General features: G+C 45.8%; 1 protein-coding gene across 2 annotated transcripts in view; it reads right to left on the bottom strand.

Moving 5' to 3' along the window:
* The window catches only part of naalad2 (N-acetylated alpha-linked acidic dipeptidase 2), a 204216-nt gene that overhangs the window by 77677 nt on the left and 112742 nt on the right, over nt 1–13797 (bottom strand). For both annotated transcript variants that reach the window (XM_068033980.1, XM_068033981.1), the window contains 3 exons: nt 11094–11189; nt 3839–3924; nt 3315–3434 (listed from right to left, as the gene is read on the bottom strand). In XM_068033980.1, the coding sequence (XP_067890081.1) occupies nt 3315–3434; nt 3839–3924; nt 11094–11189 (302 nt within the window). The remainder of the gene's footprint in view (nt 1–3314; nt 3435–3838; nt 3925–11093; nt 11190–13797) is intronic.

The raw sequence follows: 13797 nt of genomic DNA, 5'->3' as shown, positions 1-13797 counted from the left end.
CAGCCAGCCACTTAACATATTGGAGGTGTGGGCCCGTCCAGTTGCACGACGGGGCAGGCTCCGATTGCAGTGTCTGGTGACTCCAATGCAGGTACTGGCACCATTTTTCAAGTGCTGCCAGCCCTGCTTGTATTGCTGCCTTCCAGTGAGGCAGTGAAACTGGAGTGCTGCTGGACCCCTCGGATGGTATTTTGAACTCCAGGACTCCCCCTGCACCACTGCTGTACCTGTTTGCTCGGACTGCAACTTCTGGACCTCAGTGCACCAGGACTGCTGATCGTTGGGACAGAGCATGAGCAAACTGGGACCGTGTCCAAGGCAAGACATAGGGTTGCCCCATGGTTTAGCGATGCCTCCTTGGAGGTTCTCCTCCAGGCTGCAAGGGAAGGATGGGAGGTCGTCTTTCCAAGGGATGATGAGAAGAGATCCTCCTGCCTGATCAAGAAAACCTGGAAGGAGATCGCAGAGGAGGTCAGCCGCCTGGGGCCACCCCCTGGAACTGGGTCCAGTGTCGCAAGAGGGTCATTGACCTCCTTCGCTCTGCCAAGGTAAGTCCTCCGTAGCTCTCTCCTCTTTGGGGATTGCATGTGGCTACGCAGGAGAGAGTGCAAAATGGGGAGGGAGTGACCACAAAGGCAATGGCAAGGGGATTAGGCATTACCACATTCTGTCAGATGCATGCCTACATCTCGGTGACAGGCCACCTTCTTTCACAGCTCAGCCCCATTTTGTCCTGAGAGTGGACATGGGGAGGAGTTATGTAGGGAACTCCATCAGAAGGTAAGTAGCTGCCACGAGCATAACTGTTCTATAGCTCTTCCTGCAAAGTCTTACCCATGTCCCTCCTTCCACTTGCAGGACAAACGGGCCCATAACACCAGGCAGACCTCCAAGACTGGCGGAGGGATCCCTGATCTTCGTCCTCTAACATCGGCTGAGGAGGCGACTCTGCAGCTAGCGGGGGCCGATGGGCAGCCGTACAGTTGCGGACAGTGAGACTGGAATGTCTGCATAAGAGTGAGGATTGTGTTCATTGTGACCTCCACCATACTTCTGGAAATCCATATTATGCATGGTTGGCATGAGGAGATCTGCACAACCCCACCCACAAATATTTGTGTTCTCCCATGCAGGTCATCAAATGCCAAAGGCAAGCACCGTTGCTGAGGCAGGGGGCCTGGCATTGACCTCTGAGGAGCATAAGGAGCAGTCAGAGGATGCATCATCTCATTATTGTCCTGCATCTTCCACCAGCACAGATACTTTCACCTCAGTGGGTATGTGCTCGGGCTTAGATTCAGGGTCACAAGCTGGTAGAGTACCACAAATGCAGACGAGCAACAATTTTTTTTTTATTAGTTTCATGGGATGTGGGCATCGCTGGCCGGGCCGGCATTTATTGCCCATCCCTAATTGCCCCTGAGAAGGTGGTGGTGAGCTGCCTTCTTGAACTGCTGCAGTGCATGTGAGGTAGGTACACCCTCAGTGCTGTTAGGAAGGGAGTTCCAGGAATTTGACCCAGCGACAGTGAAGGAACAGTGATATAATTCCAAGTTAGTGTGTGTGATTTGGAGGGGAATTTGCAGGAGGTGGTATTTCCATTCAACTGCAGCCCTTGTCCATCTAGGTGGGAGAGGTCGCAGGCTTGAAAGGTGCTGCCTGAGTCGGCTTGGTGCTTTGCTGCAGTGCATCTTGGAGATGGTACACACTGCTGCCACTGTGCGTCGGTGGTGGAGGAAGTGAATGTTTGTGGATGGGGTGCCAATCAAGCGGGCTGCTTTGTCCTGGATGGTGTCGAGCGTCTTGAGTGTTGTTGGATCTGATCCCATCCAGGAAAGTGGAGAGTATTCCATCACACTCCTGACTTGTGCCTTGTAGAGGGTGGACAGGCTTTGGGGAGTCAGGAGGTGAGTTACTCGCCACAGGATTCCTAGCCTCTGACCTGCTCTTGCAGCCATGGTATTTATATGGCTACTCCAGTTCAGTTTATGGTCAATGGTAACCCCAGGATGTTGATAGTGGGGGATTCAGTGATCGTAATGCCATTGAATATCAAGGGAAGATGGTTAGATTCTCTCTTGTTAGAGAGGGTAATTGCCTGGCACTTGTGTGGTGTGAATATTACTTGCCACTTATCAGCCCAAGCCTGGATATTGTCCAGATCTTGCTGCATTTCTACACGAACTGCTTCAGTATCTGAGGAGTCGCGAATGGTGCTGAACATGGTGCAATCATCAGCGAACATCCTCACTTCTGACCTTATGATTGAAGGAAGGTCATTGATGAAGCAGCTGAAGATAGTTGGGCCTCGGACACTACCCTGAGGAATTCCTGCTGTGATGTCCTGGAGCTGAGATGATTGACCTCCAACAACCACAACCATCTTTCTTTGCGCTGGGTATGACTCCAACCAGCGGAGAGTCTGGAAGGTAAATGCACTAAACCAATCAGACCAGACAATTAAAGTCACAGGTTCAATTCAAAGCCTGTGCTTAGTTTATGGACATCAATCTGGATAGCAAATGGGATGCTACAATTGGCCCCTGTGCCCCAGGTTATACACTCCTGTCTTTTTTTTATTGTTTCATGCGATGTGGGCATCACTGGCAAGGTCAGCATTTGTTGCCCATCCCTATCTGCCCTTCAGAAGGTGGCGGTGAGCCACTGCAGTCCATATTGGGTAGGTACATCCACATTGCTGTTAGGAAGGAAGTTCCAGGATTTTGACTGAGAAACAGTGAAGGAACAGCAATATAGTTCCAAATCAGGACAGTGTGTAGCTTGGATGGGAACTTGGTGTGTTCCCATGTGCCTGTTGCCCTTGTCCTTCTAGGTGGTAGCGGTCTTGAGTTTGTAAAGTGTTGTCGAAGGAGGCTTGGCAAGTTGCTGCAGGGCACCTTGTAGATGGTACACACTGCTGCCACTATGGTCAGTGATGGAGGGAGTGAATGTTGAAGGTGGTGGATGGTGTGCCAATCAAGCAGGACATTGGCTGCAAGGTATGATGCGATGAGTATGACTGATTGTTAAACAGTAAACTGTATTGCAAAGTGTGTTCTGCAGATCTTGATACGACCAGGAATAATCGAAGCAGTGATGCCCTCCAGATTGAATCGCATGCTGATATTCAACATTTAAGTTTGTACATGAATGGCCAATTGGATGCTGTATCAGAGAGCTGCCAGTGCCTGTGAAACTTATTAATTCAGGAAAGGTTGGTATGGTCAGGAGTGGCGAAATTAGAGAAAAAAAGCAAAGCCACTTACAGCAAAATAGTAGATGCCATAACTAGTACTACATTCAGAGATTTTTACCTTCTTTCATGAGTTTTGCAAAACTTCTCACGGCTTCATGCACAACAGCGGCTCCTGACGTTGGATCAATGCCACCAAATCCCCATGCATCACGATGCCCTCCAAGTATGACGTACCGATCTGTCACAGCAAATAAAGACACATTCCTTTTTCTTTTTCATGCAAGAGCATTTCCATCAATATCAAAAGACAATCCAGCTTTTCTTTTTTTTAATGGGAGAGCTGTCATTTTTGTGCTTCATAAAGCAGGCATATGTTCATGCTAGAAGTGGAGACAGCTTTCTCTTTTGAGACTTCTGTCAATGAGATGCACTTCCAGATCAAATGTCAAATAGAGTTCTCTTATTCTAGACAATCTCAGAACTCCTCTACTGCACAATTAGTTATATATTAATTAGCAAAGAACCATTGTCCAAAGTGTATGCAACCTTTTGTAATATAAAAGATCATTACAAAAACATGCAATCATAGAAATACAAAAATGCAATAAATTTAAATAATTTTAAACTCGGAAATATTCTCACCTGGTTCCACTGCTCCTCGGATTTTACCAATTACATTGTAAATTCGTCTCACCTCATTTCTCGTGTAAACATGCATTCTGACTTGTCTAAAATTTAAAATAAATCTTTTAGTGTTCCAGTGAAAAAAATAATACAAATACTCAGGTTAACTACTCACATCAGCCCATTTTACATGCCCAGCCAGTTACAAGTTCCGCCGATGGGGAAAAATAGGTTAGCAAGGACAGGAGAAATGATTGAGCAGGACTTGGTCCTGGATAACATTCCAGCAGCAGAGTTTCAGATGACCTGAAGTTACAGAGGTTGGAGTATAGAAGGCCAGTCAGAGCAGCTTGGGAATAGTCGAGTCTGAAGATGACAAAAGGCACAAATGAAATTTAAGCAACAGATGGACTGAGGCAACAGTGAAGGTGGGCGATGTCATAGGAGTGGAAGTGGGTGGTCTTTGTGATGGAAAGGATACAAAGTTGAAAACTCAGTTGGGGCATTAAGAGAGACACTGAGATTTTGAACAGTTCAGTTCAGCCTGAGATAATGGCTGGCAAAAAAGAAGGAATCGCTGATGAGGTTACAGAATTTTTGGTTGGGTTGAAGACAATGACTTTGGTCTACTCAATGTTTAACTGGAGGAAAATGTGGGACATACATAATATTAGACACAGCATTTGACAACAGAGGCAGTGAAGAGATCAAGCGAGGTGATAGAGAGTTAAAACTGGATGTCATCAGTGTACATGTAGAAGCTAACCCATGAGTGTGGATAATGTCTCCAAGCAGCAGCATATAGATGAGTGAGAGGTGGGAACTTTGGATAGAGGATAGGTTAGAAGCAGTATGAAGCAGGTCAGGAGCAGCTGATTGGTGACAAGCTGGTGAGTCTTTTTTATTTTATGTAGTAAATTTAATAGTCCAATAAATAGAGGCATGACAGGGCAGCTCAGACTGGTGGAGTGCAGATCCTGCGCCATGTGAGAACTCCAGGATTATTCTCGGATCCTGAACAACATGAACAACAAATGTTGCCAGCTGCAGTAGCTCGAGCTCCGCGTTTTGGAGCTTGAGCAGCAGGCAGTGTCAGTGCGACATATACACAAGAGTAAGAATTTCATGGATAGCACATTTAGAGATGTAGTCACCCTGCAGTCGGAGAGGGAATGGGTGACTGCCAGGCAATCAAGAAGAACCACGCAGGTAGTGCAGGAGTACCCCGAGTGCATTTCACTGACCAACCAGTGTTCCATTCTGTGTACTGGTGAGAGTGATGGTTCCTCTGGGGTGTGCAGTCAGAATCTAGACTACGGCACTACAGCTGGCTCGGCAGTATGGGGAGCAGAAGGAAGATCGGAACAGCAATAGTGATAGGGGATTCTATAGTTAGGGGAACAGACAAGCGTTTATGCAGCCGCAGAGATGAATCCAGGATGGTATGTTGCCTCCCTGGTGTCAAGGTCAATGATGTCACGGAGCAGCTGCAGAGCACTCTGAGGGGGGAGAGTGAGCAGCCAGCAGTCGTGGTCCATATTGGTACCAATGACATAGGTAGAAAGAGGGTTGAGGTCCTGCAGGCAGAGTATAGGGAGCGAGGAACTAAACTAGCAAGCAGAACCTCAAGGGTAGTAATCTCCAGGTTTAGATAGAGGATTTGGATCGGCGTAGGCTTGGAGGGCCGAAGGGCCTGTTCCTGTGCTGTAATTTTCTTTGTTCTTTGTTCCAGAGTACTCCCAGTACCACTTTCAAGTGAGTATAGAAATTAGAGGATACAGTGGATGAATGCATGGCTAGAGAGATGGTGCAGGAGGGAGGGCGGGCTTCAGATCCCTAGGCCATTGGGAACGGTTCTTGGGGATATGGGACCTGTACAGGCCAGTCAGGTTGCATCTGAACAGAGCAAGGAAGAATATCCTTGTGGTGCAATTTGCTAGTGCTGTTGGGGAAGGTTTAAACTAACTTGGCAGGAGGTGGGAACAAGGAGGTAAATTTAGAAAGGTGCACTGAGAATTGGGAGAGATAGATAGCACTATAGTGGAAAATAGTGAGGCATCAGGTGGAGTCAACATAAGAGGGAATGTAATAAGGTTTACTGTGTACATATGTAAATGCACGGAGTGTGGTAAATAAGGTTGGTTAGCTGCAGGCACAGATAGCCACAAGCAAATATGATGCTATGGCGATAACCGAGACCTGGTTCAAAAAAGGGCAGGACTGGATACTAAATGTTCCTGGATACAAGGTGTTCAGGAAAGATAAGGAAGGAAGGAAAGGAGGAGGGATAGATGTATTAATTAAGAAGAACATTACAGCGTTGGAGAGACATGGCCTAGAGGGATCAAGGACAGAACCTATTTGGTTAGAGTTAAGGAACAATAGAGGTATTATTATATTGCTAGGGGTATTCTATAAGCCGCCAACTAATGGGAAGGATATAGAGGAATAAATTTGCAAAGAAAATACAGAGAGGTGCAAGAATTATGGAGTTGTAATAGTGGAGAACTTTAATTATCCTAATATAGACTGGAATAATAATAGTGTAAAAGGCAGAGAGGGGCAAGAGTTACGAGAGTGTGTTCGGGAGAATTTTCTACATCAGTTTTTTTTGAGGAAGTGACGAAGATGATTGATGAAGGAAGGGCAGTGGATGTTATCTATATGGACTTCAGTAAAGCCTTTGACAAGGTCCCTCATGGCAGACTGGTACAAAAGGTGAAGTCACATGGGATCAGAGGTGAGCTGGCAAGAATGATACAGAACTGGCTCGGTCATAGAAGACAGAGGGTAGCAGTGGATGGGTGTATTTCTGAATGGAGGAATGTGACTAGTGGTGTTCCGCAGGGATCAGTGCTGGGACCTTTGCTCTTTGTAGTATATATAAATGATTTGGAGGAAAATGTATCTGGTCTGATCAGTAAGTTTGCGGACGACACAAGGGTTGGTGGAGTTGCGGATAATGATGAGGATTGTCAAAGGATACAGCAGGATATAGATCGGTTGGAGACTTGGGCGGAGAAATGGCAGATGGAGTTTAATCCGGACAAATGTGAGGGAATGCATTTTGGAAGGTCTAATGCAGGTGGGAGGTGTACAGTAAATGGCAGAACCCTTAGGAGTATTGACAGGCAGAGAGATCTGGGCGTACAGGTCCACAGGTCACTGAAAGTGGAAACGCAGGTGGATAAGGTAGTCAAGAAGGCATATGGCATGCTTGCCTTCATCGGTCGGGGCATAGAGTATAAAAATTGGCAAGTCATGTTGCAGCTGTACAGAACCTTAGTTAGGCCACACTTAGAATATTGCGTGCAATTCTGGTCGCCATACTACCAGAAGGACATGGAGGCTTTGGAGAGGGTACAGAAGAGGTTTACCAGGATGTTGCCTGGTCTGGAGGGCATTAGCTATAAGGAGAGGTTAGAAAAACTCAGATTGTTTTCACTGGAACAACGGAGGTGGAGGGGCAACATGATAGAGGTTTACAAAGTTATGAGCGGCATGGACAGAGTGGATGGTCAGAAGTTTTTTCCCAGGGTGGAAGAGTCAGTTACTAGGGGACATTGGTTTAAGGTGCGAGGGGCAAAGTTTAGAGGGGATGTGCGAGGCAAGTTCTTTACACAGAGGGTGGTGAGTGCCTGGAACTTGCTGCCAGGGGAGGTGGTGGAAGCAGATACGATAGCGACGTTTAAGAGACATCTTGACAAATACATGAATAGGAAGGGAATAGAGGGATATGGGCCCCGGAAGTGCAGAAGGTGTTAGTTTAGGCAGGCATCAAGATCGGCGCAGGCTTGGAGGGCCAAATGGCCTGTTCTTGTGCTGTACTGTTCTTTGTTCTTTGTTAGTATGTTTCCAGTCCAACAAGGAAGGAGGCATTGCTGCATCTGGCTCTGGGGAATGAGATGGGTCAAATGAATCAAGTGACAGTAGGGGAATATTTAGGGGACAGTGGCCATAGCATCATAAGGTTTAGGTTTGCTATGGAAAAGGACAAGGAGCAATCCAAACTAAAGATAATTAATTGGGGGAGGGCCAACTTCAATGGAGTGAGAATGGATCTGACACAAGTAAATTGGAATCAAAGATTGGAAAGCAAAACTGTAACTGAACAATGGAGTGTTTTTAAAGAGGAGATAGCTAGGGTATAGTCAGGGTACATTTCCACGAGGGGGAAAGGTAGGGCAAACAGACCCACAGCTCCCTGGATTACAAAAGGGATAGAAAGTAAGATGAAGTAGAAAATGGGTGCATATGACAGATGTGAGGTGGATAATACAATTGTGAACCAGGCTGAATATAGAAGGGTTAGAGGGGATATGAAAAAACAAATAAGAGAAGCAAAGAGAGAGTATGAGAAGAGACTTGCGGCTAACATAAAAGGGAATCTAAAAGTCTTCTATAGACACATAAATAGTAAAACGGTGGTAAAAGGAGGAGTGGGGCTGATTAGGGACCTAAAAGGAGATTTACATATGGAGGCAGAGGGCATAGCTGAGGTACTAAATGCATTTCCAAGGAAGATGCTGCTGCCAAAGTCATGGTGAAAAAGAAGTGGTTTATACACTGGATGGTCTAAAAATTGATAAAGAGGAGGTATCAGATAGGCTAGCTGTATTTAACGTTGATAAGTCATCAGGACTGGATGAGCTGCATCCAAGGATACTTAGGGAAGGGTGGAAATTGCAGAGGCACTGGCCATAATCTTCCAATCCTCCTTATATACAGGTGTAGTGCCAGAGGTCTGGAGAATTGCAAATGTTACACCCTTGTTCAAAAAAGAGTGTATGGACAAGCCCAGTAACTGCAGGCCAGTCAGTTTAACCTTGGTGGTGGGAAAGCTTTTAGAATCGCTAATTCAGAACAAAATTGATAGCCACTTCGACAAATGTGGAATAATGAAGGAAAGCCAGTTCGGAATTGTTAAGGGCAAATCGTGTTTAACTAACTTGCTTGAGTTTTTGGATGAGGTAACAGAGAGGGTTGATGAGGGTAAAGCAGTTGTTGTGGTGTACATGGATTTCCAAAAGGCATTTGATAAAGTACCACATAATAGGCTTGTTAGCAAAATTAGAGCCCATGGAATTAGTGGGACAGTAGCAGCATGGATACGAAATTGGCTGAGTGATAGGAAAGAGAGAGTAGTTGTGAATGGTGTTTTTCAGACCAGGGGAAGATATATAGTGGAGTTCCCCAGGGACCCCTGCTTTTCTCGATATATATTAATGACCTAGATTTTGGTGTAAAGGACACAATTTCAAAATTTGCGAATGACAGAAAACTTGGAAATATTATAAACTGTGAGGAGGATAGTGCTAAACTTCAAGAGGATATAGACACGCTGGTGGAATAGGCAGACAAGTGCCTGATGAAAAGTGTGAAGTGATTCATTTTGGTAGGAAAAATGAGTAGAGGCAATATAAATTCAAGGGTACAATTCTAAAGTGGGTGCAGGAGCAGAGGGTATATGTGCACAAATTATTGAAGGTTGCAGAGCAGGTTGAGAAAGCAGTTAATAAAGCATATGGGATCCTGGGCTTTATAAACAGAGGCATAGAGTACAACAACAAGCAAGCTAAGATAAACCTGTACAAAACACCGGTTTGGCCTCAACTGGAGTACTGTGTCCAGTTCTGGGCACCACACTTTTAGAAGGATGTTAAGGCATTAGAGAGGCTGCAGAAAAGATTCACGAGAATGGTTCCAGGGATGAAAAACTTCAGTTACGTGGATAGGTTGGAGAAGCTGGGTTTGTTCTTCTTGGAGAAAAGATTAAGAGGAGATTTGATAAAGGTGTTCAAAATCATGAGGGATCTGGTCAGTGTAGATAGGGAGGAACCATTCCTATTGGTGGAAGAATCCAGAACCGGAGGACACCGATTTAAGGTGGTCGGCAAAAGAAGCAACAGCGGCATGAGGAAATACATTTTTATGCAGCAAGTGGTTAGGATCTAGAATGCACTGCCTAAGAGTGTGGTGGAGGCTGATTCAATCGAGGCCTTCAAAAGGGAACTTGATAATTATCTGAAGAGAAAAAACTTGCAGGGCTATGGGGAAAAGCCAGGGAAAAGGGACTAGGTGAGTTGCTCTTGCAGAGAGCTGGCACAGATACAAAGGGCCAAATGGCCTCCTTTTGTGCTGTAACCATTCTATGATTCTATGATAAGGATAACAGTGTGAGGTTGGAACAGAAGCCATTGCTGGAGATGCTCTAGCTATGATTTCATTAGAAGGGCTATCCACGATGATTGTTGGATAAGTTAACTGATCATCTCTTGGTTTGGTGATACAGAGCTACAATTCGTTTCACCACCCCAAGGTGAGATAGGGCATGCAAATGAATAATTTCTGGTTGTGTTCTTAATACTTTTATGTTGAAAATATCAATATTATTATTTAGTATGGCAATCTGATTTGGGTTCCACGATATGGCAGACACAAACATGCATTCAATACAATGGAATAGACTATATTAAGAGAAGGCAAGACAGGATGGTGTCAATAATGTAAAATATGCAGGAACACTGCAGTTTGCTCTTATCCACCACTGACACAGAGGCCTGAATTTTATGGGGCCTTCGGGGATGGGCTCAGAGGCTGCAAGGCTGACAAACTGATGAGGGAAGGCATCGGGTGGCATGGCCAATGCCTTCCAGCTGCCATGCCATTTTGCCAGTGACGGGAAAGGTGGCAGATGGCCTGCCCACCTGGAGCCAAATTGAGCCACATAAGTGGCCAATTAATGGCTACTTCCCACCTCCACTGGCATTTTACCAGCAGTGAGGGGGCCCTCCCCCACGTAGGGAGACTGACACTTAAACTTTGGAAGCTTCCCAGGGGCCTCATGGTGGGGGCCCTCCTTTTTGGGCACTCTGTGATCCACAGACGTGTTCACCAGTGGCAATGCCAACCCCCGGCATTGGCGTTGCCGGCCCTCAGCGACCACTCTACATCATCCTCGCTGGGGCCTGTCAGACCCCACTTCACTCTCTTTGAGGATGCATGTCCATCAGTGCACCCTCATTCCACAGGTGCAGCCCCAGCAGTGACCTCCACTCCCAGTGGCTCTGCTGAGCTTCCAGTCCCCTGATTGTGCCGGCAGCTCGGGGCCAGGTTGCTGTCCTTAATTGGATGGGTAGCCCCACTAGCAGCTAGTTGCCCGTAAAATGTGCCCCTGGGTCCCACCGCCTACCAAAGCGGGGTCACCCCCCACCCCAGCTTCAGCCCAATGGTTCAACTTCTGATGCCTCCGAAAAACCCCAGATAGACTTACCGTGAGGAATAACTGTCCTTGAAGCCAGGTCCAATGTTGTAAGAAACATTCAGTTGTCCTTTCCATTCGCTGGGGGCTGAAATTCCTCCCATGTTACTGTTGAAAACAGTGAGCAATTACATTAAAAGAAAATAAGAATCAACTTATTTTGCAACTATTTCATGGGCTAAAGCAAGTCCAGTGCCACTGTGTGTACAGCATAGAAGGAGGCCATTCAGCCTATCGAGTCTTTGCCAGCTCTTTAGGAGAGCAATTCAGTTAGTCCCACTCCCCAGTTCTTTCGCCAAACCTCTGCAATTTTTTCTCCTTCGAGTATTTATCCAATTCCCTTTTAAAGGCTACTATTGAATCTGTATCCAGTCCCCCTATCAGGCAGTGCATTCCAAATCTTAACCACCCATTGGGCAAAAGAAATTTATTCTCATGTTGCCTCTGGTTCTTTTGCTAATCAGCTAAAACCTGTGTCTTTTTATTTTCAATCCTTCAGCCATTGGAGACTGTTTCTTTTTATTTACTCTTTCTAAACTCTTAATTCTAAATACCTCTATCTAAACTCCTCCTAGCCTTTTCAGCTCTAAGGAGAACAATCTTAGCTTCTCCTGTTTATCCAAATAACTGCAATCTCTATTCCCTGGAACCATTCTAGTAAATCTCTTCTGTACCCTCTCCAAAGCTTTCATGTCCTTTGTAAAGTGTGGTGCCATGAATTGGACACACTACCCCAGCTGGGGCTGGACTAGCATTTTATATAGGTTTTAACAGAACCTCCTGCCTTTTGTACTCTATGCCTCTATTTTTAAAGTCAAGGATCCCATTTGATTTATAAACTGCTTTGTTAACCTGTCCTGCCACTTTCAAAGACTAGTGCACAAACACCTCCAGGAGCTGAATTTCCATTCAGGGCTCAAGAACCCAACATGGGGGCTAGTTCAGGGTCCCAGCCCCACACAGCGTGTTACAAACATGCTCACGGCTATTTTGAAATGGGGAGCCAATTAAAGGCCAGGGAGCAGGCTCGCTATCCAATCAGGGACGGTGGGTGGGCTCCCGATGCTGGATGGCCAATGGTAGGGCCTCCAGCACTCAGTGATCGGCAGCCCCACCGGCCGAGGTGGGAGCTGCTGATCTGGAAAGAGGGAGAAAGCTAGTTATTTTTTATTTTATTTTAAAATGACCACCGCCACCTGGGCATGATCCTGGAGGGGCAACACCTCCAGAGGACGGCCAGCGGCTGGAGCTGTGGCCCAGCAGCCATTACAGGTGCGGGTGGGGTGGTGTCCCTCGCGTGAACAATCGCAGCCCTAGCCCCTGGCTACCCGCCATGTTGCCCTGTGGGTTGCCCAACTGGAAATCCCAGTTGGCGCAGTAACGTGGCCTTGATTGGCCCCTTAATTAAGTTATTTTACAGATAATTGGCTACCTGCCACTTGCCTATGGGCAGCTGATCCGACCCCGATCAGGCCTCTTTGAAAATGGCTCGGGATTGGGATCATGGCGGGGAACCAGCACGATGGCTGATAGCGCCAAATTGTCGACCCAACCGCCTCCGATCTGATCCTGAACTCAAATGAAAATTCGGTCCCAGATCTCTCTGTTCTTACACCTCCTTTATTACCATTGTTTTTCCTCAACTCATTCTTCCTACCAAAATGTATTACCTTATACTTTTCTATGTTGAATTTCATCTGCCATATGTCAACCCATTCCACCAGCCTATGTTCTATTGTAATCTATATTATCTTCTTCACTGTTTCCTATACTTCCAAATATTTTATCATCTGCAAATTTCAAAATTATGCCCTGTACCCCCAAGTTCAAGTGATTAGTGTATCTCAAAAACCGCAATGCTCCTGGGGAACGGCACTATATACCTGCCACCAATCTGAAATACAGCCATGCCCCACAACTCTATGTTTTCTATCACTGTCAATTTTCTAACCATCCCCTTTTAATCCCGTGGGCTTCAATTTTGCTAACAAGCCTACTGTGTGGTACGTTATCAAATACCTTTTGAAAGTCCAAATACACATCAACTGCATTGCCCGCATTCACCCTCTCTGTTACCTCATCAAAAGACTCAATCAAGTTAGTCAAACAATGATATGCCTTTAGCAGATCTGTGCTGACTCTCATCAGTCCACGCTTGTCCAAATTGCTTTTAATTGTTATCCAAATTATTGTTCCTAAAAGCTTCTTCATCACCAACGTTAAACTGACTGACCTGTAATTGCCTGGTTTATCTTTCTCCCCTTTATTGAACAAGGGTGTAACATTTGCAATCCTCCAGCCCTCTGGCACCACCTCTGTATTTAAGGTGAATTGGAAGATTGTGGCCAGCACCTCCGCAGTTCCTAACTTTACTTCCCTCAACAACCAAGGATGCACGCCATCCAGACTGGGTGACTTAACCACTTTAAGTACTACTTGTCTTTCTAGTATTTCCTCTTCATCTACTGTTATGTCATCCAGAATTCCAACACCTTGTTGGTTACCGCAGCTTTGGCAAAGTCCTTTTCCTTGGTAAACATTGATGCAAGTATTCATTTATTACCCTGAGATATGCTTACTGCCTCCACAGATAGATTTGCATTTTGGTCCCAGTCAGCTCACTGCTCCTCTGACAACCCTTTTACTATTAATATGCCTTCAGAAGACCTTTGGATTTTTTTTAATGTTAGCTGCCAATTTATTCCCGTACTGTCTC

This window comes from Heterodontus francisci, chromosome 6, assembly GCF_036365525.1.
Source record: "Heterodontus francisci isolate sHetFra1 chromosome 6, sHetFra1.hap1, whole genome shotgun sequence".
Classification (NCBI taxonomy): domain Eukaryota; kingdom Metazoa; phylum Chordata; class Chondrichthyes; order Heterodontiformes; family Heterodontidae; genus Heterodontus; species Heterodontus francisci.
This window is presented reverse-complemented; position numbering and strand designations above follow the sequence as displayed.